At 41.2% G+C, this 25,698-nt stretch overlaps 1 protein-coding gene across 8 annotated transcripts in view; it reads right to left on the bottom strand.

Annotated features, from left to right (window-relative positions):
* STOX2 (storkhead box 2) overlaps positions 1-25,698 on the bottom strand; it is a 155,425-nt gene that overhangs the window by 16,237 nt on the left and 113,490 nt on the right. For 4 of the 8 annotated variants that reach the window (XR_008577051.1, XM_054825060.1, XM_054825062.1 and 1 more), the window contains exon 2: positions 4,607-4,759. Coding sequence is in view for 7 of the 8 variants with exons in the window: in XM_054825060.1 (XP_054681035.1) it covers positions 4,607-4,759 (153 nt within the window). In the remaining variant the exon portion in view is untranslated. Of the gene's footprint in view, positions 1-4,606; positions 4,760-10,476; positions 10,525-11,301; positions 11,430-11,576; positions 11,706-23,387; positions 23,707-25,698 lie in introns of those variants that run through there. The other 4 variants (XM_054825064.1, XM_054825063.1, XM_054825066.1 and 1 more) reach the window with 4 other exon arrangements.

The following is a 25,698-nucleotide window of genomic DNA, read 5'->3' on the forward strand; positions in this document are numbered from 1 at the left end:
AGTGCTACACATACATTTCACATATTTAAAGAGTGAACAGTTATGAAGGTGAATGTCAGAGGAATTTGCCAGCTTTCAGAAAACTGTTCAGTTGGAAAGCAACCTAGTCCAATACACACATGTATTTTCTACACTGAAATTCTGAACACCTTAAAATTATTTTAATAAGTATGTGGACAAAATTGAAAAAGAAAAAAAAATCCTTACTAAAGGCAGCATAGACTAAGGCTTGATGTTTTCTTCAGCCAGGTTCATACAGATAAGAGGGTCTGGCTGCCAAACAGAGGAACAAAGGTTACATTCTTAGCTCCTTATACTGGATTTCAAAGATTTACATTTAATGTATGGGATTTAAACCATGGTCAATAAATTATAAAGTAGGGCTGTACAAACATCTCATTGTCTAAGTTAGAATAATGGCACCACGTGCAGCAGGAGCCCTCTTGCTTTTTTAAAAACCTGACAAATAACAAAAGCCACAAATAAGATGTGCATTATCATTACAAACTTTTTCAATAAAATAAATTCATGAAAAATACATCTGAAGTAGTATTTAAATGGTGTTAAATCTGCTAAAATGATTTTCTCCTGAGCTGATGCTAAGGCTTAACAAGGGATAAAAGAAATACTCTGATTGGCTCATGAAATACTAGTTAAGGATGTGGAGTGGTTGCTATGTGATGTTATAAATAATTAGCATACCTTATTTCAGATAGAGCCATGGCCCAGATTTATGCCTGCACAATGGCTCAGCAAACTAGAGGGCTAGACTGCAAGTGTTAAGATCCTGCACTGAGGAAAGAGGTTTATTATTCTTAGGCAGTTTGAGAATAGCATCTGGGGTCTTAGGAAATTTATACACGCCATGAAATGCAGTGAAGCATCTGTTCATTAAAACACAAACAACATAGGCAGACAAGTGCTGCTACAGGGTGAGATCCAGAGAGGTTATGCGACAATGACAGATACATCTACACTGGTAATGCTCTCCTCTCTCTCTAAGCATCAGCACCTTATCAGAATATAAGAGGACATCAGATATTTGGAAATAGCCACAGTGAACACAAGGGCTCAAAAAGCCACGGCTGATTTACAAGAGAGTTTGGGCAGACAAATGAAAAATATCATTCAGCAGAAGAAGAGGTTCTGTTTATTGGAAAAGACAATTTTTTTTTATAATCCTCATATACTGAGGAAACATGTATGTTTGCTATGTTCAACATGTCATGGCTGGGAGAGAAAGGCATTTGTCTAGAGAGAAGGAAAAAATTGGACAACAAAGGGTGGATTTCCACACACCCCCCAAATAATTTTCTCTACATTTTGGGAAGTGAGGCAGGAAAAACAAGGCTCTCCTTTTCTTAATGTCAGAGTTGAGAAATGCACATGTTCACAGATAGAGGGAGGAAAAAAAAATAGGCAGCAAGAGACTGTGTGCTAACTTGCCTCAGGCTTATTCTGAGCAGAGTCTACAAAATAATCCAGCCTGTTGAATTATTTTTGATGTATGGTTCTGTCTAGCAAGAATAACACAACACACCAAGTCAACTGATAATCATGATCCCAGGAAATTCAAGGGATGCCACTAATAAATTATTTCCACCATGCAATAATGTTTACATAAATACATTGATAGAATAATACGAAAAATACTTGCAACCTATGGAATTCTTCTAGTACATAGCTATATAGGAAATATGACTTGGAAAAAAATCAGCAAAATTAATTAAACTGGAATTATAATCATGAACTTTGCATTCTATCTCTTACAACTTTTACCACTATTTTAAAAATCAGCCAAGCATATTGAAAAAAACCAATAAACACGATAAACAAAACCACAAACTGAGACAGAAAGCCAGTATTTACAAAACATACTTGCAGTAACATTTTCCAAAGCGCAATTATTACATGTCAGACAGAATTGTTTATTCAAACACTGCTCTCGATCCAGAATTATATTTTAAAATATCAGGACTTAGTACCTGTTATAGCAAAAGCCATGTAACCTTCAAGGCTTTAACTAATCCTTGCTCTGAAAGGTAAGCAAAAAAATTCAAGACATCAAAACACAGCTATGGTTAGGCTGCCTAGATGAGGTAGACACATCAGTAGTTTTCTTACTGAAGCACTGTGTTGGGTTTGCATGGCAAGGTTTTGGTAGCGGGGGGGGGCTCTACAGGGGTGGCTCTGTGAGAAGCTGCTAGAAGCTTCCCCTGTGTCTGACAGAGCCAATGCCAGCCAGCTCCAAGACGGACCCGCCGCTGGCCAAGGCCAAGCCAATCAGCGCCTCTGTGATAACATATTTAAGAAGAAGAAAAACACTTAGAGAGAGCGAGCTTTTGCAGCCGGAGAGAGGAGTGAGAAGATGTAAGAAACTCTGCAGACACCAAGGTCAGTGCAGAAGGAGGGGGAGGAGGAGCTCCAGGCGCCAGAGCAGAGATCCCCCTGCAGCCCATGGAGAAGACCATGGTGAGGCAGGCTGTCCCCCTGCAGCCCATGGAGGAAGGATGAGGGGGTGTAGAGATTCCACCTGCAACCCATGGAGGACCCCACGCCAGAGCAGGTGGAGGCACCTGAAGGAGGCTGTGACCCCATGGGAAGCCCACACTGGAGCAAGCTCCTAGCAGGACCTGTGCACCCGTGGAAAGAGGAGCCCAGGCTGGAGCAGGTTTGCTGGCAGGACTTGTGACCCCATGGGGGACCCACGCTGGAGCAGTCTGCTCCTGAAGGTCTGCACCCTGTGGGAGAGACTCACGTTGGAGCAGTTCGTGAAGGACTGTCTCCTGTGAGAGAGACTCCATGCTGGAGCAGGGGAACAATGAGAGGAGTCCTCCCCCTGAGGATGAAGAAGTGGCAGAAACACCGTGAGATGAACTGACCGTAACCCCCATTCCCCGTCCCCCTGTGCCGCTGAGGCGGGAGGAGGAGGTTGAAGCCGGGAGTGAAGTTGAGCCTGGGAAGATGGGAGGGGTGGGGGGAGGTGTTTTAAGATTTGATTTTATTTCTCATTCCTCTACTCTGGTTTGCTTAGTAATAAATTAGATTAATTCTCTCTCTAAGTTCGGTCTGTTTTGCTCGTGACGATAATTAGCGAGTGATCTCTCCCTGTCCTTATCTCAACCCATAAGCTTTTTGTTATACTTTTTGTCCCCTGTCTGGTGAATGAAGGGAGTGATAGAGCGGCTCTGGTGGGCACCTGGCCCCCAGCCAGGATCAACGCACCACAAGCATTTTTAATTAGGTGATTTTTACAGCTGTAAAAGAGGTACAATAGAGAAGTTTCTCAACCAGTTTAGAGAATTGTAAACCGAGAGACAGAATGGTTAAACATCTTGCCTGTTATCATACAAAAGCACAAGTGAAAAAGTTATGCACTCTTGAGCAGTAAACCTCTGCCCAGTGCTTTTACACCACACTTTTAGATGGCTCTATAAGATGCATTTTGCATGATTCACCATCTCCAGATACAGACTGCCAGCAGGGAAGCAGCACATTCATGAGTACATTCTTAATACAGGTTTCCTTTTTTTGATGTTACAGTATCTTTAATCCACAATATTTTCATTTCACCATTTGATAAATATTATTAAATGCTGACAAGAATATCTTCTGAACACCAGCATTTACGAACACAGCAAGTGTATCTATGGCTCCCCAAACCTTCAGTCATGGAGGATGTTGTGTTAAAAAAAACCCAAACAAAAAACCAACCAAAACCAACCAACCAAAATATTTAAAGATTTTCAAGCAAGGGCAGTGTCCAAGAAGACCCTGAAAGCCCCTGGAAACCAAACCTCTTTTCAATTTAAATATGACCTCTCCCTGAAGCAGGCACATCATTGTCATTGGACTCTATTACTTGCATCAGGCCACACCAGTTTTGACAGCCTGTCCTAGGTGGTGGAAGACATTACAGTGTGTGGGAAACCTGCTCTTTAAGAGAGAATGCTCTACACAGAGACCTCCATGAGGTTATCTCTAGGGAGACTTGACAATGACATTTGAACTGGTTGAATGATGTCAACAGAGCTTTTATGAGCTGGCTCACAACTGGCTTGAAAGCCACGAGGTGGAATAAGTCTGCTCTGGCTATGATAAAATGTTTTGTTCTCCATAACTACTAAAGAAGTCCTAAGCTCTTTTGACTACGATGATAAGGAAGGTTATTTTGTGAGAAAAATCACAAAACAAGCTTATTCTGATACCAGTCTGAAAAAAAGAAACATACCAATACAGTTTGCTGTTTAGTACTTCAAGTTATTTTTAATAGTTACATAAAGTCAGGAATTGAAACTGCAAAATGCATCTCACATGAAAAGCCCTGTCAAAGAGAACTCGATTTTCTGTATGTTTAAGAATAAAGAAAAGGTTATATGATTAGAACCCTAAAGCCTCCTTTTACTTTTGGGTAGTATCTCAGGAGTAATGACTATTCCCATCCAGAAAAGTGAAGAAAAGCAGACTACCAAACACTGAAACTCCTTCTTTAAGGAAGCCAAAAAGATAGCATCCTTTTGGGTAGGGATTGGGGATTCTTTAAATGCCCTTTTACAGACATGCGCCCATTGCCCATCTGACCAATGATTTATTAATGTTCAGTTACCTGGGAAGCAGGTTGTTAGGTGCTCCATTAGTGCTTCTTGTGTGACTTGTTTTCGGGCAGAGTTCATTGCTGAGATGGCCAGGCAAAGGATTTCTCCAAGTGGAATAAACTGTGACTGACTGATGGGAGACATGCTGATGGGTGATACATCACCTGTAAAAAGACAACAGATGTGCAATGAAGCATTTTGTTTAAAAATCTGCTCATAGAACAAGGATGTAGAGATACAATCACAGAAGATGCACACAGCTCTGTAGTCTTTGTACTGAGCTGGGGATAAAACTCTTAGAATGAATAACCATCCAATGGCTTATTTCAAAACTTACGACATGGTGAACTTTGGAAAATAGGAGATATACACTATGCAGACATAGTTTCTCAAAGGGTGCAGTAGATAGATTCAGAAAAATGTCTACATATTAGCACTTATGGTTGCAAAACCTCATGTTTAAATATCCTACTAGCTAACTGCACAAACAAAATAGTTGCATTTATTTCTCTGGACATAAAAGGGGAGATTTCACTCCCCTTTCAAAGACTAGCAGTATGGATCACCACCACTTCCACTTGATAGAATATTTTTTCTTAATAGTAACAAAGATCAGAAAAAAAAGAGGTTGCTAAGTTAATGAATAACATTTTCGCTCAGCTGATAAAGCATAGCACACTCTTTAGAGGCCTTAAGATTGATACCTTAAATAAATCTCTCCTGGATCTACATGTCAAATGTCTTTGTACAGACTACATATTTTTTAGAAGAGAAGTTTTAATAGTTCCAGGATGGCATGAAAATTAACTTTGTTGTAACTGCTCTCATGTTGTCCTTAAAATTAATTCATTAATGCATACTTAAAAAAAACCCAAAACATTGAAAGATCTTCAAAATAAAAGTTATAGGAGAAATTACAATTTGATAATACTAGCATGACTACACAAATACATACATATATGTGCATTTTAACACAGTTCATATAAATATAGAAATTGCTTTTAGATTCTGCTCTGTACCTCCTCTTGAAGTGGTAACAGTTCCCCAATTATCTCAAATAGAAGGAAGCAGCAGGCTAAAAGATTTCCTTTGGAAAAGGAATAATAAAGAGTAACACACAATACAAGGGGTGCTTGGCTATGAATCCTTTTCTGGCCACAGGTCAGTCAATAGCCAGGGATTGAGTTTTACCTAAATGGCTTTGAAAACTCAGGAAAATCACCCTATTTCTGCTGTCACGGAGCAATACCTTGTGACCAAATCAGGAATCAAATACTGGAAATTAATTCAAATTCAAACTTTCCTCCACTATTTAGAGGATCTGATATTTGCCCTATTAATTCTACACTCCTAATACATCTACTAAACAGGAACAGCAGTTTCTAAAACTGATTATCAAAATGCTTTTAATCTTGCATTATACTCAGTACTTTAGAAAAAAAAAAGAATTGGTGGGAGTAGCAAATTGCATAACTGTTTCAGTGAGACTTACGAGCAACATATTTCAATACACCAGCTGTACAATCTGTTGTACAACGATACACATTACTGAAGACACAGCAATGATTTAAAATACACATTTCTGCTATTGCTTCCTGATTGCTTCTGCTTAATCAGGCCTGACCAGACCAAAGCCGCAATCCCAACACAGCAGCATTCCTCCAGCTTCAACACAGTGCACCCCGAGATCCTCCTCATTCTTAACTGACCACACAATGATGACCTTAAAATATAACCTTTTCTGGGCATTTTTTCATATACACCTGAAAAGTTCCTGCCACAAGTGCTTTACAGATAATGGCAATCAAGATCACAGGCAACTTACAGGGAAATGTGATAGATACACTTTCACATGACTTTGGAGCAAACACCATTTATATTTGTAATATAATTTGTTACTATATTACTATTTACTAATAATTACACCTGCTGTAAGCTTAAACTTTTCCATAGATGGATCTCTGTAATCAACCAGACACATAAGTTTACCAACTTTGATCAACAGTCACGCTGTAGGGGATCAGTTTCTTTAATGATTAGTTTCATGTCTAAAAAGCATCAGAATTATGATAAGAATTATGCAGATTTAGCTAAGCAATTTAAGAAATTACTGCCCTTCACATGGAGATTATCTGTGTCATGGGTATCCTGGTGAGCAGTACTAAATTCAGTTCAGTGCAATGTCAAACAGATTGATATATATTGCCTTCAGTTGAGGTTTAACCTTATCAGGTTCACTGGGCACTGAAATGGGCTCCCTGGGTAGCTTTAAGGACATCCAGGTGAAGGGCAGTAACTTCCTCATTTGTTTTACCTAGATCATCAAAGATCTGGCAATTTTTTAAATCAAAGCACCATGTCAAGAGTATCCCTGTGCCTACTCCCAGCCATGCACTCACACTGCCACCTACGCAGCCACCAGGATGGGAGAGCGGGAGGAAGACCTCTTTCTTTCCCTTGCACCCAGAATGATCCACTCGCAGCTAACCAGAATGATATTTAGGATGTAAGGAATCGGCCTTAATACCATAATCAGCTTCTTGCAGTGGGAAAGGGACTCGAGGAGGGTTAAGTTATATATGAAGCCTAGTGAGTGTTGCTGATTTATGTAGGTTTGCTCTGCAGCCTCCCAGCTGCCCCCAGAGGCATGCTTGGACAAGAACTCAAACCACTTAACTCTGCTCACCCCATGTCACTCCCCTGACTGTCAACAGCCTGCAGAGATTCACCTCTGGGATCACTCCCAGTCAGGGCTTGTTAACTTAAAATCAGCTAAGTACAAGTTAAGGAATAATAAAGTTTACCTGGATTTTAGTAACCTTGCACTTTGCACAATCTTTCCTTTCAAAGTAGGCCTCCAGCTTTTCTAGGTCAGTGTGCAGAAAACATTCAGTCTGCACATTTGACCACTGCCAGCTGGGCTCTTGTCAATGGGAACAAGCCAGAAGTTTCCACTGAAATACTAACTATACTGCACATAACTCAGCAATATAAAACATTCAGTATCAGTTCCTTAATGTTAACACAATGTCTAGCAAAGCATGCTATAGTTAGTATGCCAGGGTAACATACATTCTGCTTGCAAATATTTGGGAGCTTAACAACCATTTAATTAACTATAAAGACAACTATAATTGTCCATCAAATCATAATTTCAATGGCTTTAAATGCAACAGAAATGGCCGACATTGGTTTATGTGAATGCCTTTGTTTCTGTTTTGTAAGGGACTATCGCCAGTTATGCCTTATTCTTTTCTACTGAGTGCTTTTCAACCTTCTTCATTATGACACGGGAACTCTTGTTTCACCTCTGTTGTGACAGAATTACCTCCATATTGTTGTCCATAACTGTCTGCTGGAGATAATTACTGGCTCTTGGTTTAATAAGGCTAGCACACATCTGTAAAACTTTCAACAGACATAGCGATAGAAAGCCAAAAGCCCCTAAACTCAGGGAGGCTCTAACTTGCCAAGTTTTATCTTAACTATCCCATGGCTCTGGGAAATTACAAGTACTCTGTGGTTACAGTTCAGTGAATAAACTTCTTTGATGCACAACTACAGAAATTATCGTGTGTCTACAATTTAATAAAATATATTAACATCAATTACGTGCATAAATACTGTTTAGCCTGTTGATCAGAAGGTTTACTACAAATTCTTTAGGAAAGATCTGTTTTAAAAAAAATCCAATATGCTTTTCCTAATTTTTTTTTTTGGAAGGCCACATCACTTACATAAAACATCTAGCATATGGCTCCTGTTAGGTCTGACTGATGCTTGTCTCAAGCAGCTTTCTTTTGAAATCAAATTACTATCCTTGACTTTCATATGTTTATGTTCCCAATTAAATGAAAACTGGAGCTCAGAAAGCAGTTTTCACCAGCTGACTGCATGTTTTCTTTAAATATGAGATGATATATATATAGTTTTAGCTCTGTTTCTGCAGTGTCTTTTAAAACTTTTCTCTAAAGAAGTAAAAAAAAAGTTTTCTAGACTTCTCATTTTAAGTGGTACTTTTAAAAAATGTCTAAGCACAAGACAAACAATGAATGGGATTTGTCCTCATTTATGCCTTGGAGATTTGTAGCACCACCCTGTGGGAAAAAAATAATTATTGTTACTTAGAACAAAAGATTATGTAGCACATAAAATAAACACTTAGCTCTTACATAGCACATTTCTTCAGTAGATTTCAAAACATTCCGAAAAACTGGGTAATCATAACTATCCTTAGCATACAGATGAGAAAGTGATAGTCTGTAACAGAGCTGGGAATAAAAATTCAGACCTCCTGAACCCGTACCAGCCAGAACCTTTCCTGTGCCAGTTCATCTAGTGTCTCTGTTATCTGAAAGTCTTGGTACTACCAAGAAAATGAAATAGACTACATTCTGCAACATATATCAGCAATTAAGCTATCAACTACATGCTGATGACAGAATTTTTATTAGTGATTCTGCTGCTGGAAAGAAGTGACCTTGAAGTCAAACTCCCTGTCTCGTGAAGTTTGCAAGAAGATTGTTTGAAAAATCACCTCTTGACTTATAAATGGAACCAATCCAGTACAGCCATTGTGAAGGAAAATTAAGGAAATTACAGTGCAAAGCCACACTTTATTAGAATTTATACACACTATTTCCCTGAAATGGGGAAGACACCCTCTGATTACACTCTGCATCCTGTAAAATATAGGAAGCCAAATCTCAGTTTCTCTTCTCCATCCTTTTTAACCTTTTGCTTCCTATGGATCAAGACAAACTTTAAACATGATTTTAGCCTGGTTTCCATAGGAAATGAGGCTTGCACAATCACAATCCGTGTACAGCCATGTGTCAAGCCTCACTAGACAACAAAGATTCTACATCGAGTGTTTGCTATGCATGCTCCATCTGCACAGAGCTTCAGGATAGCCACCTCCCACTAGACAGGAGAGAATCCAGTCAAAAACCCCCACATTTGTCAAGGCAAATCTGACTTCACTACTTTCGCTGGTTACAGAACTACATTATTAATCAGAAAACATCAAACTAAGGTATAGCAACTTCATGGCACCTCATCATTATACTGGTGGTTGTAACAGAAGTCCCCTAAAAAAATGTCTTGCCAACAGCCTGTTGTGGTCAACACCTATGACTTCACTCTGGGAAGAACTATGGAAAGATCCTTTTCAAACAAAAGGTAGCTAACAAAACCAAAACTACTGGTAATGGACAAAAAGAGGGCTCTTCAGCCTAGAATATTATAACTTTTTTTCAAGAATACCATAAGTAAAAAGCCTCTTCTAGAAAAAACACATTTTTCAGATTTACTTAAAGAAGGGTCTGGGCTGCACATTACCCCTTCTTCCCCCCAAACCCCGTGACTGACTCACTCTAATTATAGAATACTTACATAGATGTAGCAAATAAAACCTTTCTCATATATATATATAACTGCCATTTTAAGCCAGACAACATTTACATCTGAATAAACAACAGGAGGAAGAATATGCAGATTTTTGTGGTATTACCCAGATTACTCTCAAACACCTTGGATCTGCACTAGCACACTAACACAGAAAAGAACACATTTTTCTGGCAAAATCTGAAATAAAGAATATTAGAAGGTGTGTTGCTTGTGCTGTTCTCAGCCATAGCTAAATCCTCCTTTTAAACCACGTTTCCTGGAGTATTTTATGAACAAAGCTGCAGGTTGTGGTTACTAGACAGCTGCACATATCAGAAGACTAATAACGATAAGAAAAAAACATACATTAAAGATTTGTCCATTTATTCCTGTTTAAATGCAGTTTAAACAAAGGCTCAACAAATGCAGTAACACATTTGCTAATCAGCAAGCTCCTTCTGCACCTCTGAAATGCATGCACGCCAAAACATACCTTCCCTTGCAGATACAGATCATGAACGCGTCAAGAATGTGACCTGGCAGTGTGACCACTCCAATTCTAACCAGCCTGAAGAAAACACAGCAATCTTAATGATGACCAATCGTATGACAAACACTGGCCTCTGAACAAAGTTCTAGTCCCTTGCCAGTTATTAACTTCAACCATGTAAATTGATCTTTTTAATCATTCGGACCCAGCTAAAAGCATGATCTCCAGGTTCACCAAGTGGCACTAACTTTCAGAAACAGGTGCTAAATTATCCACAGACAGAAGACTTGTCTTACATGCATTCATCATGCATATTTCCTGTGATTTAAATTTCCTTTTCTTTGTTCACGTCCTGTGGCCAGCTGCCTCCTGATCCAAAGTGATATCCCAGCACGTGTTACAACTAAGATCATAAAAAGTTTCTCCTGGAGCACGGAACTTTCCCAGAGGATTCAGTCGAGGAGATTTTGGTGGCATTGCTTATCCTGGGAAGAAGGAGACTGGGACTGGGTTTTTTTAATATATTGTGTGCTTTAGGACGTGTTTCCTCAAACAGTATTTTTCAAATGCATCTTTTAATAAATGCCCATGTCGATATCCCTGGCACACAATATGTTAAAAAGGGGGACTTACCTGAACCCCTATGGTCTGGTTCCATGCTCCAGTACAGTATCCAGAGTAGCTGTCATGTAACAACAATGTGCAATATTGGGGCTTTATATCACTGTGGAAGCTGGCTGGCTGCAGCATAGGTCAGTGCCACAGGACCTGAAAGAAGAAAAAAAAAAAAAAAGCATGCTTTTAGGCAGTAATATGCTGAACACCCACCTCTTAACGCAGGAAATAGGGGCTTCCAGAAAATAAAAAATAATGCAGTATCTATGCAGGTCCACTGAAAGGAACACTATTTCACACAATTCTCACATAAGTACGAGAAATAAATGGTTAAGAAATGACAGGGGAGGTGGAGGTAGAGAATCTAAAGGGGACTACAAATATAACTCCCACACACTGTTTTGAAAACATCTCTCTCCTTTTGCCCTATTTCCACAGAACGGCTGGAATCACGTTCTGACACCACCCCCTGTTCCGAAGGCACTCACAGTCTTCGCAAAGCACCTCTCCACTGCAGTGCCTCAGGATTCTGCAGTGTCACTCCTCTTCTCCCTGGCTCTCTGCAAAGTGAAGTCATAGGAATGGATCAGCCAACCTGACTTCTCACTACCCTGCCCAGAATCCTTTGTGAACTGAAATGAGTCATCGCTGTGAAAAAATCAACGGCGCAACGTTCCAGGTTTCTCCCTACGTCTGTGCTGGCTTCTTTGTCTTTGAAACCAAGTGCCTCGGCTTCTGGAACGGTGCCCAGCTGCATTGTACAGGATAACAAGCCAGCCTCCTCATTAAGTAGACAAGAAAGCTATTTACATGCATTAGGAAAGACAAGTGAAAGCTTTAACCCTCCAGTCAAGACAAAAAATGTACCCCTAACATATCTTCCTGATGTAATACACAACCCTCCAATACACAAAACCACAAATGCAACCCCGCACACACACTTACACAGAGCAGTATTTCCTTAAATAATTCACTATTCAGCATAACACTTACCAGTTTTTACTCTATTGATTAAAAAGAAAGATTTACTCTCCTTATGTCAGTCCTGAAGAATGCTGCAGACCTGCATGTAACAAACAGCTCTGCTGTATACTGGATCAAAGTTGTGCTGCTGCATGCTGTTTAGCAAAAAATTAGAAGCGGTGGACAAGTTCTTGCAAGCTCATTTTTCATCATCCCATTCACCATTTGGGCTCACAACAAAGTGAGCCCTGAAACCATGCCAGACAGAAAATGTCAAACTGCTCCAAGTGCCAAAAGCCAGCAGAGCTGCCTCAGCTTCTGCCGCTGCTGACAAAGAAGGTAATGCTCAGAACGAGGTCACTGTGTCAGGATCTCACTCCCAGGGCTAGGTTTTCCTTTGCTTGGTGAGGATATGCTAAGCTAAAGCATCAGGAAAACACCGAAGAAGAGGTAGGAATAGTGTGTGATGAGAGACAGATGCTGCTGTTTTGGAGAAACATTTTTAGATGCTTGAGGATTTTCTCTGAAGAGAAGGAAACATTTAAAATTGCCTTTACTGCAAAAGAACTATTTGTAGTCGTGATGTAGTCATCAAAATGAGAAGACCAGTATGCAGAAACAGGGGGGCAAACAAAAAAAGGAGTGCCGCCACAAGGCACTACTTCAAAGGTTCCTGTATCCTAAGCGCTCTGAAATAGTTTGAAGCACAGTAGTTAGGTTATCAGTAAAACCCAGAAACACAGCACTTCAGGACTCACCTGTGCTGTGCTGGAACACGCAGTTCTCTTCAGTTCTCCCCTAAATGAACACACAGGTCACCACCTCACTGTGCTGTAAGCCCTAGCCTTACAACTACCCTGGCAGTGAAAGAGTCAAACCCAGCCTAAACTAGGTCTATGTAAGGGCTTCAAGAGGACAAGTAAATAGCTGGGTTACACAACTAACAAACATCACTTTTGTTTACAGGTCTATGGCGATTGTTACGCAGCAAAACCATATTATAAACAGGCTAATTTACAAGTGTAAGGTAAACTGGGTGCTATGCTACACCTGTAGTTACTATACAGTAGCCGAGATCTCAACATTAAAAGCCGGGCTTTTGCTAAACACTCAGGCATCAATTTCTGTGTTCCCTGAAAGGCCTCATTCCAGGAAATCTTCCTTCAACTTTACAGGAGTTTTGCCTTCCCTGGGGCTCCAGGATCAGCCGCAAAGCCTCTAATGAATCCAACTTGGCATTTGCGATGTTTGGGTCCCCCAGGATCACCCTGTGGAAACTCTGGTTGTCTGCTAAGCCCACACCCACTTTACAGCAACAAGAAGAAAAATTTCTGTGGGTTTAAAAGTGAATTACAACAGGCACCTACTGAAAAAAAACCAACCAACCCCAGAGCTCCAATCTGCTTTTCCTTTGCACCAGGCAACATTTATGCAAAGCTAAATAGCTGGGCTAGTGTGTGCAGTACTGTTTGCACACACATGCACAAGTTCTTGCAGCAGCAGTCATGCTACTATAAACAAAGTTAAAATACTGGCAGAAAAAAAGATAAAGCTCATACCACAACCCTAATACCCTTTCTCTCTAGCAAATTTATTTAGCACTTGAACCCAAATTATATACTTAGGACCAGCCTGACTACTCCAAACAGACTAACACAACTGCAAGCTCTTCGAGTGAGACAATCCCTCTTGCACATGTAACACCCTAGAGACACCTAGAACGCACTGAGTGTGCCCATGTACCTAGGGTGCATATGCACCTAGGCATGCCTTTGCTCAAATTCATCAGCTCACAGCACCATTACACAGCCCTTTCACCACTATTAAGAACAGCAAGAAGTGCCTGACACTTCAAGCATGGCAGAGAGCAAAAGTGAAAGGAGACACCAGCAGTGGGGAAAATGTAAATGAGACTGTTTAGAAGAGCTGAAGTTGATGGACAAACCAGTGCTGCCATCATCAGTGATGTTACTGCAGCATGACCTCACGGGAGGAAGGTCTAGCCAAAATACCACATGCACTTCCCAATCAAGGCAGCTACTCTGTTCCTCCATCCCCCATCTCCCTCCCAGCGCACGACAGAAGTTGGTACTGAAACAAAAGCTGCCTTATTGACAGTGTATGGCACGAATAGACCATATACTTCGCTCTGTATAACTTCATGCATGCACGTGCATCCAAATAGACCAGTACAGAATACAGCATAGCCTGAGATCGATCTCCCTCAAACACTGCGAAAGCACATGATGTAAAGATCCCATTTTGTTGCCTTGCACACGCACTGTGCTGGAGTTGAACACAGACTCCTTTGTCAAATTCCACATTAGCTTGCATACACCCTTGAGTCCTCCCAAGCCAGGGCCTGGGATTCCCTTCCTTTGCCACAGCCCCTTCACCATCACCAGAGGGAAACTCAAGAGGAAAAAAGCAATGTCCTCAAATGGGGGGGGGGGCAGAGAACAAAAAAAGGCTAAAAAAGAACACTGTCAAAAGATGTCAAGAAGGCCATCAAAAGCATGAGAAAATTCAGACTAGCCTGGACCAGTTTTGGTGGATCCTGAATTTCGGAGGCTAACATCAGCCATCAACATTCAGCATTCGAAGCCTGTAGCTGCAGAGACTATGGTCATCTACCATTATTATCCACCATTAATTCTACAAGAACCAACTTCACAAAGCAGGAAGCACCCAAACATGGGACTGGGAACACAACCCATCAACCCTGTGGCCCCAGAAGAGACCAGACTAAGGAACATCAGAAAGATACAAACTTACATTTCTTTAGGAAATCTCTTCATACTAAGAATTTTGAAATATTAGTGCTCCACTAATAACAACTTACTTGCAGTATGCTAATAAGTTCCACTTGGCTTACCTGAACAAATCCCCTGGTTCTTTAAGAAATGACTTAAGAAAACACAAGAGGGAACATGATCAGGGTATTAAATTCAGCAATATCCCAACAAGTAATGCCCATCTGTTTTTGTGCTAATGTTGTCTAAGAGCTTAAATACTCTTTTTTTTCCCCCTCCTGTTGCAAAATACCCCAATGTATTTGCAGAGAACATACCTCCCCTCCTTCAGGTCGCTTTCCACTAGCTTGAAAAAAAAAGCACTCTTTTAGTGTTCTTACCTATGTCTGCCCCTCCTGTCCCTTCAATCTTTCTAGAGGACTCTTCTACATTTACTCTAACTTACATAATTTTTCTTTAAAAAGCAACAATCAGAATTCTGCACCATATTCTAGTGCTCCAGCTAAGCTCTCACCTGCATCAGGTAGAAGGAAATTGAAATTTCCATACTTTTAGTGGAAATACCCCACCCTATAATAGGAACAAAACTTGCTTTTTTTCATAGCTGGTTCACTGTCACCCCACAACTGAACAACCAGTTCCAGATATCTTTTTTATGCTGCCTGCAACTAATAAGATTGCAGCACATATTCCCAGGTTTGCCTCTCAAGACCATGACCTTGCCCATTATACTTTAACAGCTCACTCTGTGGATATGATTAAGGATCTTTGACCACCCAATTCTTATTTGTTATCCATTTTTAAGCATCTCCACTTTATCACATGCTAAAAAGAGTCACTAAAACTAAAACAAAAATCAAACACTACTTTATATGTTACCTAATGCAGGACAGAACCATAACCAGGTGCCACACTTGCTAATACAACAACCCAGTAAACAGCATTCAAATGAACCCATCAAGTCTTAACAGGAAAAACAAAGCAACCCACAAAACTCCCACCCCAAAAAGCCCAGTAGGTAAAACAATTGTTTATTTAGAATTCCACTACTAAAAGAGATTTCTTTAAATTATAGCTCACTGGAAAGTATGTGATATTTTAAACCACACAGAAGAATTCTCTAACAGAGGACAGCTAGGACCATGGGATGGGAGGAGGATTGGGGGGGGGGTGCACAGAAACTTGTTATTTTTAATTTCATTTTATTAATGTTAAAGCTATATTGTTATAGACCACACGACCCCTTCAAAAACAAAGCCTGCCTGTTTTCTGGCAGCAAACAGTAAATGCAAGGAAAGACAGAAGCATTAAAAAAATCTGACGCTAGAGGAGATTTGGCAAAAGAGAGTGAGCACATGAGAAACAAAAGAAAAAAAACCCCAACAAACAATGATAAACCTAGATGTTTTCTTTTAGGGTGGAAATTTTATAAAGGCAGAGGAAAATATTCCTTTATAAACACTCCTGAAAGCACAGAACGTGGCTGTTGAAACAAAACAATCAGCCTGTCTTAGCCACATGTTCTTCACTATCCTCTTCAGTTTAGCCAGAACACATTTTCAGTGTGGCTGGGGATGCTGCAGCAAATATTCAGCAAGAGTCTAGTCTGCTGCTAAAATTCTTGAAAGGTGAAGGGATGATTAGCAGTACAACCCAATGACATAGTGCGCCCTCTTTTACACTGACTGCTGTAACCATGGAAGGATTTTCATCCCAAAGATGATACTGCAGTAGTTACAGCTTTTCAGACAAATAGCGATGACTGGCAGATAACTTCAGGTTAAAATAAGAACCTGCAACACTGAGCACAAGTCCCATGGTACTGCAGCAGCCTTTAACAGCCCAGTTTTTCCTGGCTAGGAAAGAACTGATGAAAAGGCCAGGCATAGAATCAATTAAAATAGTGCCAAAGTGATTTTAAAAAGAAAAGGTTAGACACTCCAAAGACTTAGCAGTTGAGAGTTTACTGGGTCATCTTTTTCCCTGTGGTGGAAAGAAGAGCTTTCACTATGGCTGGAGTACATTTAAGAAGATGTACTTTTATGCTTATGAAATAAAAATATCTTACACCCTAATACATGAAGTAGCTATACTAGGATAATCTGCCAATGGGCTTTACCTGCAGGCAATAGATGCAGCGGCCCCTGTTTCCCACAATGGCTCAAAATACTTTCACATTCTGTCCTTTGGTCTCCCCTGTGTGGGGATCAGCTGTGCGGATGGAAACACGGGGAAACGCCACGGCACAACAGCTCAGCAACTCACCAAATCTGCTGCCTCTCATGCTGGTCAAGCATCTTACGGGAAGCGTTAGAAAACCGACTGCGCACATTGCCACTAGTGTATACTGCATCTTAAAGGGAAATGCCCTTGTTCTAGACAGAAACAGTTCTTTTGAGATCCTCAAGGACTGCCGCATTTTCCTTTTTTTCCTCCCAATTAGTATGACTATCAGTAAATGCAGCAATCAAAAACTACCTCCCCAAATAAATGACAGTACCCAGAACCAGGGGTTCCCACAGTTAAACAACTCACTAGATTAAATGTTTCCTCCTGTCCATTTCACATGGATTTTGCTTCTTAATTTTATTGAGCACTTGTTTTACTACAGGAAGCAGTAAACCAAAACCTACACCAGGCATTTTACTACTATTACAACAGTAACACCTCCCTACCTCCCGTTCTTTTCTTTTTAAAGTGAAATTTCAGGAATCTGAAAATCTCCCTGTACCTGAGCCACAAAACTGAACATGGTATCCAAAACAAGGATGAAATTATTAATTTCACAGACAGAGCTCTCTTGCTTGACTTCTTATGTATCTCCTAATTTACACAGCCTTATATTTAGACTTTTAATTACCACCACCTCACTCATCTAACACGTTCACTCTGTTGACTCCAGCAATGTGCAGACCATGCTCCTAAAAAATATGAAACCTAACATATTTGAGCACGATTTTTTCATTGTTCACTGCATTGCCTTACGCTACGTTCCTGATGTCACTATTTTGCAGAATTGCTCAGCTGTTTTACTCAGCTGTCGCTAGTGCCTTCTGAAGTCCTCCTCAGCAGTCTTAATGAACCTGAACAACTGTGATCTGACAGATAGGGTTACCACTTCATTATCCACTCCATCCTTCAGATTTCTAATACAGCTATTAAACTCCAAACATTTGGTATTGATCCCTGCTGCACAGAGCACTGTTAACCCTTTCCAGGGACCAGAACTTGCTGTTCTTTTTTCTCCTCTGTACTCTAAACTGAGCTCAACAAGACTTTTCTCTTGGACGTTCACCAAGCATTTATAAAGCACTAGAGCGTGGAAGAGTCCTTGTGCTCCCCAAGTGTCACTATGACCCAGTTTTCTGAAAGATGAGAGTACATAAAAATAGTTGTGTCTTTGCCCTCTTATTCAGTAGAGAGAGACCTAAACTAGGATATCAAGACTAGATTCCTGAGACGATCTCAGGAGCTTATGATCATCTCAAGTTACATTGAACTAAACGAAAAGGCTGTCAAAAGGAGAGATTTGGGATAATTTCTTGAATAAATTTGGCAAGTAACCACTGGACAGAGAGAGAAAATCGCATATAACAAAATTTTGAGATTAAAGCATAGGGGATGTAGAAATCCAAGCTCTGAATGATTACATTTTATGCCACAGCAAGACAATATTTTCTTAACACACATTAAAACAATGACAACATCATTCCTTATCCTGGACCACAAGAAAAAAGGGCTTACAGTTACTGCCATACTCTTTCAACAAGCTACCCCCACAGGCAGTACTTTAACTCACCCAGACCTTATGGGCCCAAAGGCACGACTCCTATTTAGAAGGGTAAAAAGTGTCTCTGTCAGAGCCAGAGCTTGACATGGCGCTCTGCTTCAAAAGCATTTCTAATCATCACTAAACACTGCATTGCACATAGTGAAGGGGATGGTGCATGCCCCTCTCCTCACCTGTCCACCCCCCTTGGGAGGCTGGAACTGCTGTGCAGACCAGCCCGTGGAAACACAGGGGAGGTAAGTAGCCCTAAAAGCATTTTTTGAAACCTCTGCTGTTCCTCCTGCCTGTGTTCGGTAGCTACAAGTCTTAGTCTTAAACAGCTGATGGAGAGGCTACTTAAAAAAAACCTTAAGCTATAAAAATTGACTTAGCAGCAGCAGGAGATTGGGGAGAAAAACAAGAAACAATGTAAGAAAGAAAAAACACAGGAAAGATTAAAAGGAAATGTGAGGAAAGAGATGATTTTTGTTTGATTCCTAAAGCAGGCGATGTAGCATATGTGATGTTAATGATGAAAGAAGACTTGTTAAAAGAATCCAAATGCTTAGTGGGGCTAAACGGAAGTAGGAATAATAACCAAATGGTAAGAAATAAAATTAGTACCTCCAGCTGCAGGAAGGCTGGGAAAATATAAGGGTCTACAGGACTGCTGGAATAAGTGAAGTGGGAACAGCTGCGTGTATCAGTGAAGAAAGAAGTGAACAAAAGGACAGTTGTTTTGTGAAGGCCGATCTGCATGTGCTCTGCATCCACTCGGTGCTTGCCTTTGTTTTGTTTTCTAGGCTGACCTTCACCCCACGCACACAAAGGATTCAATGAAAGCCTCCGTTCAAAGTCTCAATTAAAAGCCTGGAAGAACAAACATATCTTGCGCTGCAGCCCAAAGCCAAAGCCCGAGTGCCAGTGACCCAGCGGACGGAGCATCCCCAGCAGCTCAGGCGGGAGCCAGGGTGCCTGGCTCTGGCCAAAGGAACTGCATCCTCCAGTGGCTTTGAATGAGCCCTCCCAGTGTTTGGAACAGGCAGAATAGCTAAAAAGAAACATTTAGCTTGTTCTCCAAAGGGTTGCTCCTAAGCTTTTATGATGAAAGATCAAAGCTAAGGGAAGGATGGGAGCTTACAGGACAGTCAAGAAAGCTGAGAGTAAATTAATAGTGTGCATACTAATAAGGCACACATGCAACATCACTCCACTGAGGGAGCATGCTAATGGTTTGGGCAGTTTGAAACAAAACATGTGCAAGCAGTTAAGCATGTCATCACCAATACTGTCTTTAGAAGTGTTCTACTGCTTTATGAGAAGCCCTTCCAAACACACGTGCACATGTAGTTTCATAGAAAGAAGGTGTAATCCACAAGAACTCGAAAATGCAGGGCTTCACAAAGTGCATCCTGCATGCCATGTGTGGTCTGCAAAGCCTCTGTATAAGGCTTGTGATTTTTCCTTTTTAAATTGTGGTCTTTTAATTCTGGTACTATATTTAAATGAGATATTGCACTGTAGATTTGTTACGCAGCATCTAGTTCAGTACATTCTCTGAACACAATTTGGGGAACATCTGTGTAACAGGGATAAGATGGAAACTGACCTCAAGGCTTTGGTCTAAAAGACTAATTTACTGCCAGAATTATCTTGGTGTAATTATACCTACGTAAATCCCCATTTATTCTGGAAAAAGAGCGATTTTTTAGCCTAATTTAGCTTATACAACTTCCAAAAGTTCTATCAATGGAGGCAGTTGTACACGCATAATCCTGCTAAATTCCTCTGCATGAACTTTCACATCATGCATAAAAGAGTGAAAATGAAAAATGGAATAATCAATAGTAAAAAGACAGTAATAATTTTATTGGAGGCAAGAATGTCTTCCTGTTGTTCAATCACACATATTCAAAAATTAAATGTTAAAACAAAGGAATTACTCTTTTTCTTTTACTAGTATTTTTTCCTGGGTTCCGATACCTTCACTCTTGAAGAGCAGATAACCACAAACATTTAGAGTTGCAAGTACTATTTCTCTAAAAACTTCCTGTTATGGCCAAAGGCAGAGATATTAGAGGAGCAAAATTTGGTTCCTATTGCCGTATGTTGTTTCTAATAGTCACAGCTTGAGTTTCAAAACTGATGTAGGTTTGCACTACCCTTTATCTCCATTGAGTGCTGCTGTACTCTCAGTACTACTGAAAAATCAGGACAGTTACTCAGTAGCCTAATTTTAGGAATACATTTCAGGAAGCTGGTATAAAAGCTCAGACTTGAACGTGAAAAGAATCCATGAATATAAGCTATTTGGGAATATCTGAAAATCTTGGGCACAACGCCTAAAGTTATGCATCTCCTTCATATTTCCATTTATAAATAAAATTTATAAAGTGCAAAAGTCTACTTTAGGGTATAAAGGTTTGAATGTGATTTATGTGTCTTTTGCCTTGGTCCTGAAAAACTTTTTTTGATAGAAGTTTTGATGTAATTAATGTTTCCAAGGAAAGTTCTGGGTTTGACAGAATTATATTCTTAAGATAAAGAAAGAAAGGGATACAGACCAAGGAGTTCTTAGTTCTAGAGAAAATAATTCTGGTATTCAGAGTCATATCCTCATGATATCTTTGGAGATTGAGGATGTGAAAGCCTTGCGTAACTTCCCAGTGACATTTTCCTCCTGACAACGTAACTTCTTTCAAGGGCAGGAGTAACCTTGCCAAACATAATCACCACAAATTTTCCCCTCACACACTGCTGCTGACTGTATCATTCATCACCTACGCAGACAGACATTATGCAAGCTCGTTTGCCAGATACTGCTCCTTAGGAAGCACTTGCAGAACACAAGAAGTACATAACCTCTCCCCCAGGCCTGCAGAAAGCAGGCCATCTCCTTCAACCATGGCTTCTTCCACCAACAGTGAAGTCACAGTGCTGTTTTTCTGATATCACAGCATTCTCCATAGCAGCAGTCTATGAGGTCACAAATAAAGGATTATCACTTTGCTGCCACATTAGGGGAATGAAGAAGCTGGTCTGTCAGGAAGATGGGTTTTACTTCAAATAATGAGAATTAGGAGAATGTCAAAAATAAATGGGTTGTAAATTGTCTTTGTCTGACATGCACCCTTTTCTCAAATAATACTGTAAAATAAGATATTGCTTTCTTTGACAGCTCCCAAATAACTGAGTGAACAGCAGGCTGCCTTCCTGAGCTATTACATGGGAGATGAATCCTGAAACAACTTCCACATCTTTTCACTCCTCAGTCAAGCGCAGACAGCAGTCAGACCACTCTCCTCAAATTGTCTGCTGGTTAGTTTATTCACAGGTCTTCAAAGGTGGCAGTAAGTTCCAGAAAGCGATGCTCTCGCCGCCGCTGCCCCCCCCCCCCCCCCAAAAAAAAAAGAAGGAAAAGGAAGTATGGAAACATCTTGCATTAGCCCATCATACTGTTAAGACAAGGATTTGTGAAGGTTTGATGTTTGACAAGGAACATAAACTCCAAACTGGGAGTTTATGTTCCTAAGAAAGATTGAAAAAAATATGCACTGTAAGTTACAATTATTTAAATACTGTTTACAATGCAAGAATCAGTATTTGCTTAGAAGAATCTTCCCTGTGAAATGTACTTGTAGTCACAGGAATCTTCACCACAAACATTGCTGTTAGAATAAAACACTTGTACTAATAATTCATTATGCTCCCAGTGGTTCCTTTTTTTCCATCAATAACTGGTTTAATCCCTAATGAATATCCTGTTTAAAATTTTTGTAAAATACAGAACTCCAGAACCTGTTTGAAACTATTCCAAAACCTGTACCTCCCACTTCCCCACCGCGGAGCAACTCAAAAATAGCACAAATAAAACCACCTGACGAATGCTTCCTGGCCCCCTCAAGGAACCACTGAGGCTTCCATGCAACTATGCAGAGCACAAGTTAAAGTTAACTTGGTTTCAGCTTTAAAAGGAAGTTATATTCCATCAGGGGAGGGTGGAATGAAAGGAAGAATGATAGCAGGTGAGAACTGACTTACATTATTCACAGAAATCCCATGCCCCATGCATGCTTGCACATGAAAACACTTTTCCCATATTTTTGAAGTAATTGCCCACTTTTCCAGATGCCTGGCAACTCAGGCTGCCTGATGTCTGGAAACTAGCTACTGCATGCATATAGACTCATCTCACATGTGCAGCAAGTCCAACACATCAGGTGTACTATGCATGCATAATTTACCTGTCAGGAATTGTCCCAGATTTTAAAGATTAAGATCTAAAAATCCTAAAACAGCCTGTTTTGTAATTTGCAACCTGAGCTGTGATGCAACCATAAAGCAGTTGCACAGTGTGAGAGCATCTCGCAACTTGAGGAAAATTTTGAGTAAGGACCTACTTGCAGCTTTCTAGAGCTGGAAGGAGAGACTTCCAGCTTTATAAGTGTAGGCACTAATACCAATTTCCATTCTAGGACTGGAAGAAAACACTGGACAACTCTGCAGTAGCTGTTCAAGACTTCCCTTGGAGTCCACCCACAGGTCTGGAAAACTTAGATCTCTAGTTTGCAGTTGGACAACTGTGAAAAACGTTGAGAAGAAATAACACAGACAGGCTGATAAGATGTTTCAGTGTTTTAAGTATGCTTTGAAATTTTGTAACCTATTTAAACACATATTTGTTTCTTTGCCCTCCAGCATTAGTAATGAAGAATCTCAAAGGAACTACTAAGACATACCAGATTTACTGACTTTGCCACTAAACTCTCCAACTTTCTAGGCCTGTAAATAACGGCCGAATAAGACACTATTACCTTCAAACGAACCGTGTGCTTACACCAGAGCGGAGTCTGACCCGCACCGTCTCTTTAAACCTGCACCGAAGAGAAACACACGGCCTTTACTACAACGGTAATTTCCGAGCGGCCTGCTACAGCACCGCGCACGTTCAACCGCCAACACACCCCGTGCTAATCCCGAACACAAAGGCAAGGCACCATCCACACTTCCCAGGGGGGAAGAGCAGCTCCGCCGGTACAACCGGCCCAACCGGGCCCGCCCGCCGCACCAACCGACACTCCTGCGGGAACGGGGGGGGGGGGGGGGGGGGGGCGCGCAGCGCAGCCGCCCCGCGCTGCCGCGGAGGTTTTATTGTGCAGCAAAGCGGGTAATCGACTCAAAAGGGAAAAGAAACGCTCCCCCCGGCCCGGCCTGGCCCGACGGCCTCCCGGCGACGCGGTACCTCACCAGCGGCACCTCCCGGCGGCGCCGAACCGCGGCCGCCCCGCCCCCGTCCCGGCATGCCCCGCGCGGGGGGCACGGCAGCCCGTCGCCATGGCAACGCGTGGCAGCAACGCGCGGGGGGCGTCCCCACCATCTCCCTTCCCAAATCTTAAAGGAAAGCTGGCAACGTTTCAGGCCCCCCCACAACAAGGAAGAAACGCAATAGTTCGAAGGCGCTACGTTACCCCCACCTCTTTACTACACATTTCACATTTTCAACCAAAACCAGGGGCAGCACTTTCCTTCAGTGAAGGTCACCTGTGCGCCATTTTGGATGCTGGAGCAGTTCCCACAGGACACGCACGTCTGTGCGCTGCTGCTGCCGCCGCAGGAAACAAAAATTAAAAAGTTTTTTGTTGATCGGTTTCTTTGGGGTTGCGGGGTTTCTTTGTGTTTTCCTGTGAGGGTGGGGATTTTACATGGTGGTAAAGCAGATTTCCATCCAATGCCTGTATCAGCACTCTGTCCTCACAAGAAATGTTCTCACCTGAAAGGAGGGCATGATGGGGGCTTGCTACTCTAAAAAAAAAAAAAAAAAAACAACAACAAACCAGTAAAGGCACAAAAACCCCTTTGCCTCCTCGAGGGTGTTGTAGTGACCGGACGCATGCTGCCGACACCAGAAGTACATCTGAACAGTCACAGCAACCAAAGCCACCCCCTTCTTCAAAAGGCTAAACCCTTCAAGCATTTCATGCGACTTTTTAACTCAGCATGGCTTCATAATTGATCCAAGGTTTCTGTTGTTTTGTTTTTAAAGTTTAAGAAGGTAAAAACAAAGGACCATAACAAAATACACCCCTCTGTGTGCTACTGAGGTAGAATCCACACTTCTACAGACGCTTAGGCCAATTTTCCACCTTTTGAAGAAGTTATCATCTAAAAAGACAACCACAAAGGAAATGATTTTGCACAAGAAGGGTAGAAAGACCTGCTACCTCTATCTTGAATAGATGCAGGAGTTTCTATGACCAAACATGCTTTGTAAAAACAGTGACCAGCACACCCGCTGAAAACCAATGCTGTAGAGCAAATCAGAAAGCTAAAACAAACCACATCCTCCATCTCTCTTGGTTCTGCTTGTAAAAGGATGTCTGACTATGTAGTCTTTTCAAAAAGGCATCAAAAGCAAGCAGAAGAATTAGTTTATAAAGGCAAATCACGGGGTAACAAAAGGTGCTTTGCTGTAGATCCTGAGGATGAATTTGCACTCTGCTCTGAACTTGGGCTGAAGGCTTTCTTCACAAGTGTAAATGGGCATCTTGGTTTCTAGGGCTGGTGTGTCTCATGGTCCACAGGCATCAGCAACACGTACAGCCTAACCACGCCAACCTGATGGATGTTTAGAAGAAAGCTAAAGCAGTATTTGTGTCACAGTATCTCGGTGTTTGGGATGCAGCTGATGCAAGCCCTGGTAACACATAGGAGGTCTGCAGCATGCTGTGGTCAAGAATCAGTACCATGACCTCATCTTCCTCCAGCGCTCAGGCACGAGGGAAGCTGAGATCTAGGAGCCAATTAACCACTGATTCAGCCTGAATTTCAATGTTCTTCCCTTTATGAGCTCACTCATCATTTGAATTACTTAAGGAAGCTGCACAAATGCTTTTATTCCAGACTGACATGCAACTCCTTACTGGAGTTGGCTAACTTGAAAGAAATGGAAACTTGCTTGAGCAATGGAAAGAAAGATCAAGAAGGTAACACGGTAGAGTAATACCGATTTTGAAAGGGAAGTGCCACCACTCTAAGCAAGACTGAGAACTGTGGATGGCAGCACAACTGCTAGGATTTCCCCAGCCCTGCAACTACACGCTGGAAATGCACACGCAATCCACAAGA

The sequence above is a fragment of the Grus americana genome, chromosome 4 (genome assembly GCF_028858705.1).
Source record: "Grus americana isolate bGruAme1 chromosome 4, bGruAme1.mat, whole genome shotgun sequence".
Classification (NCBI taxonomy): Eukaryota; Metazoa; Chordata; class Aves; order Gruiformes; family Gruidae; genus Grus; species Grus americana.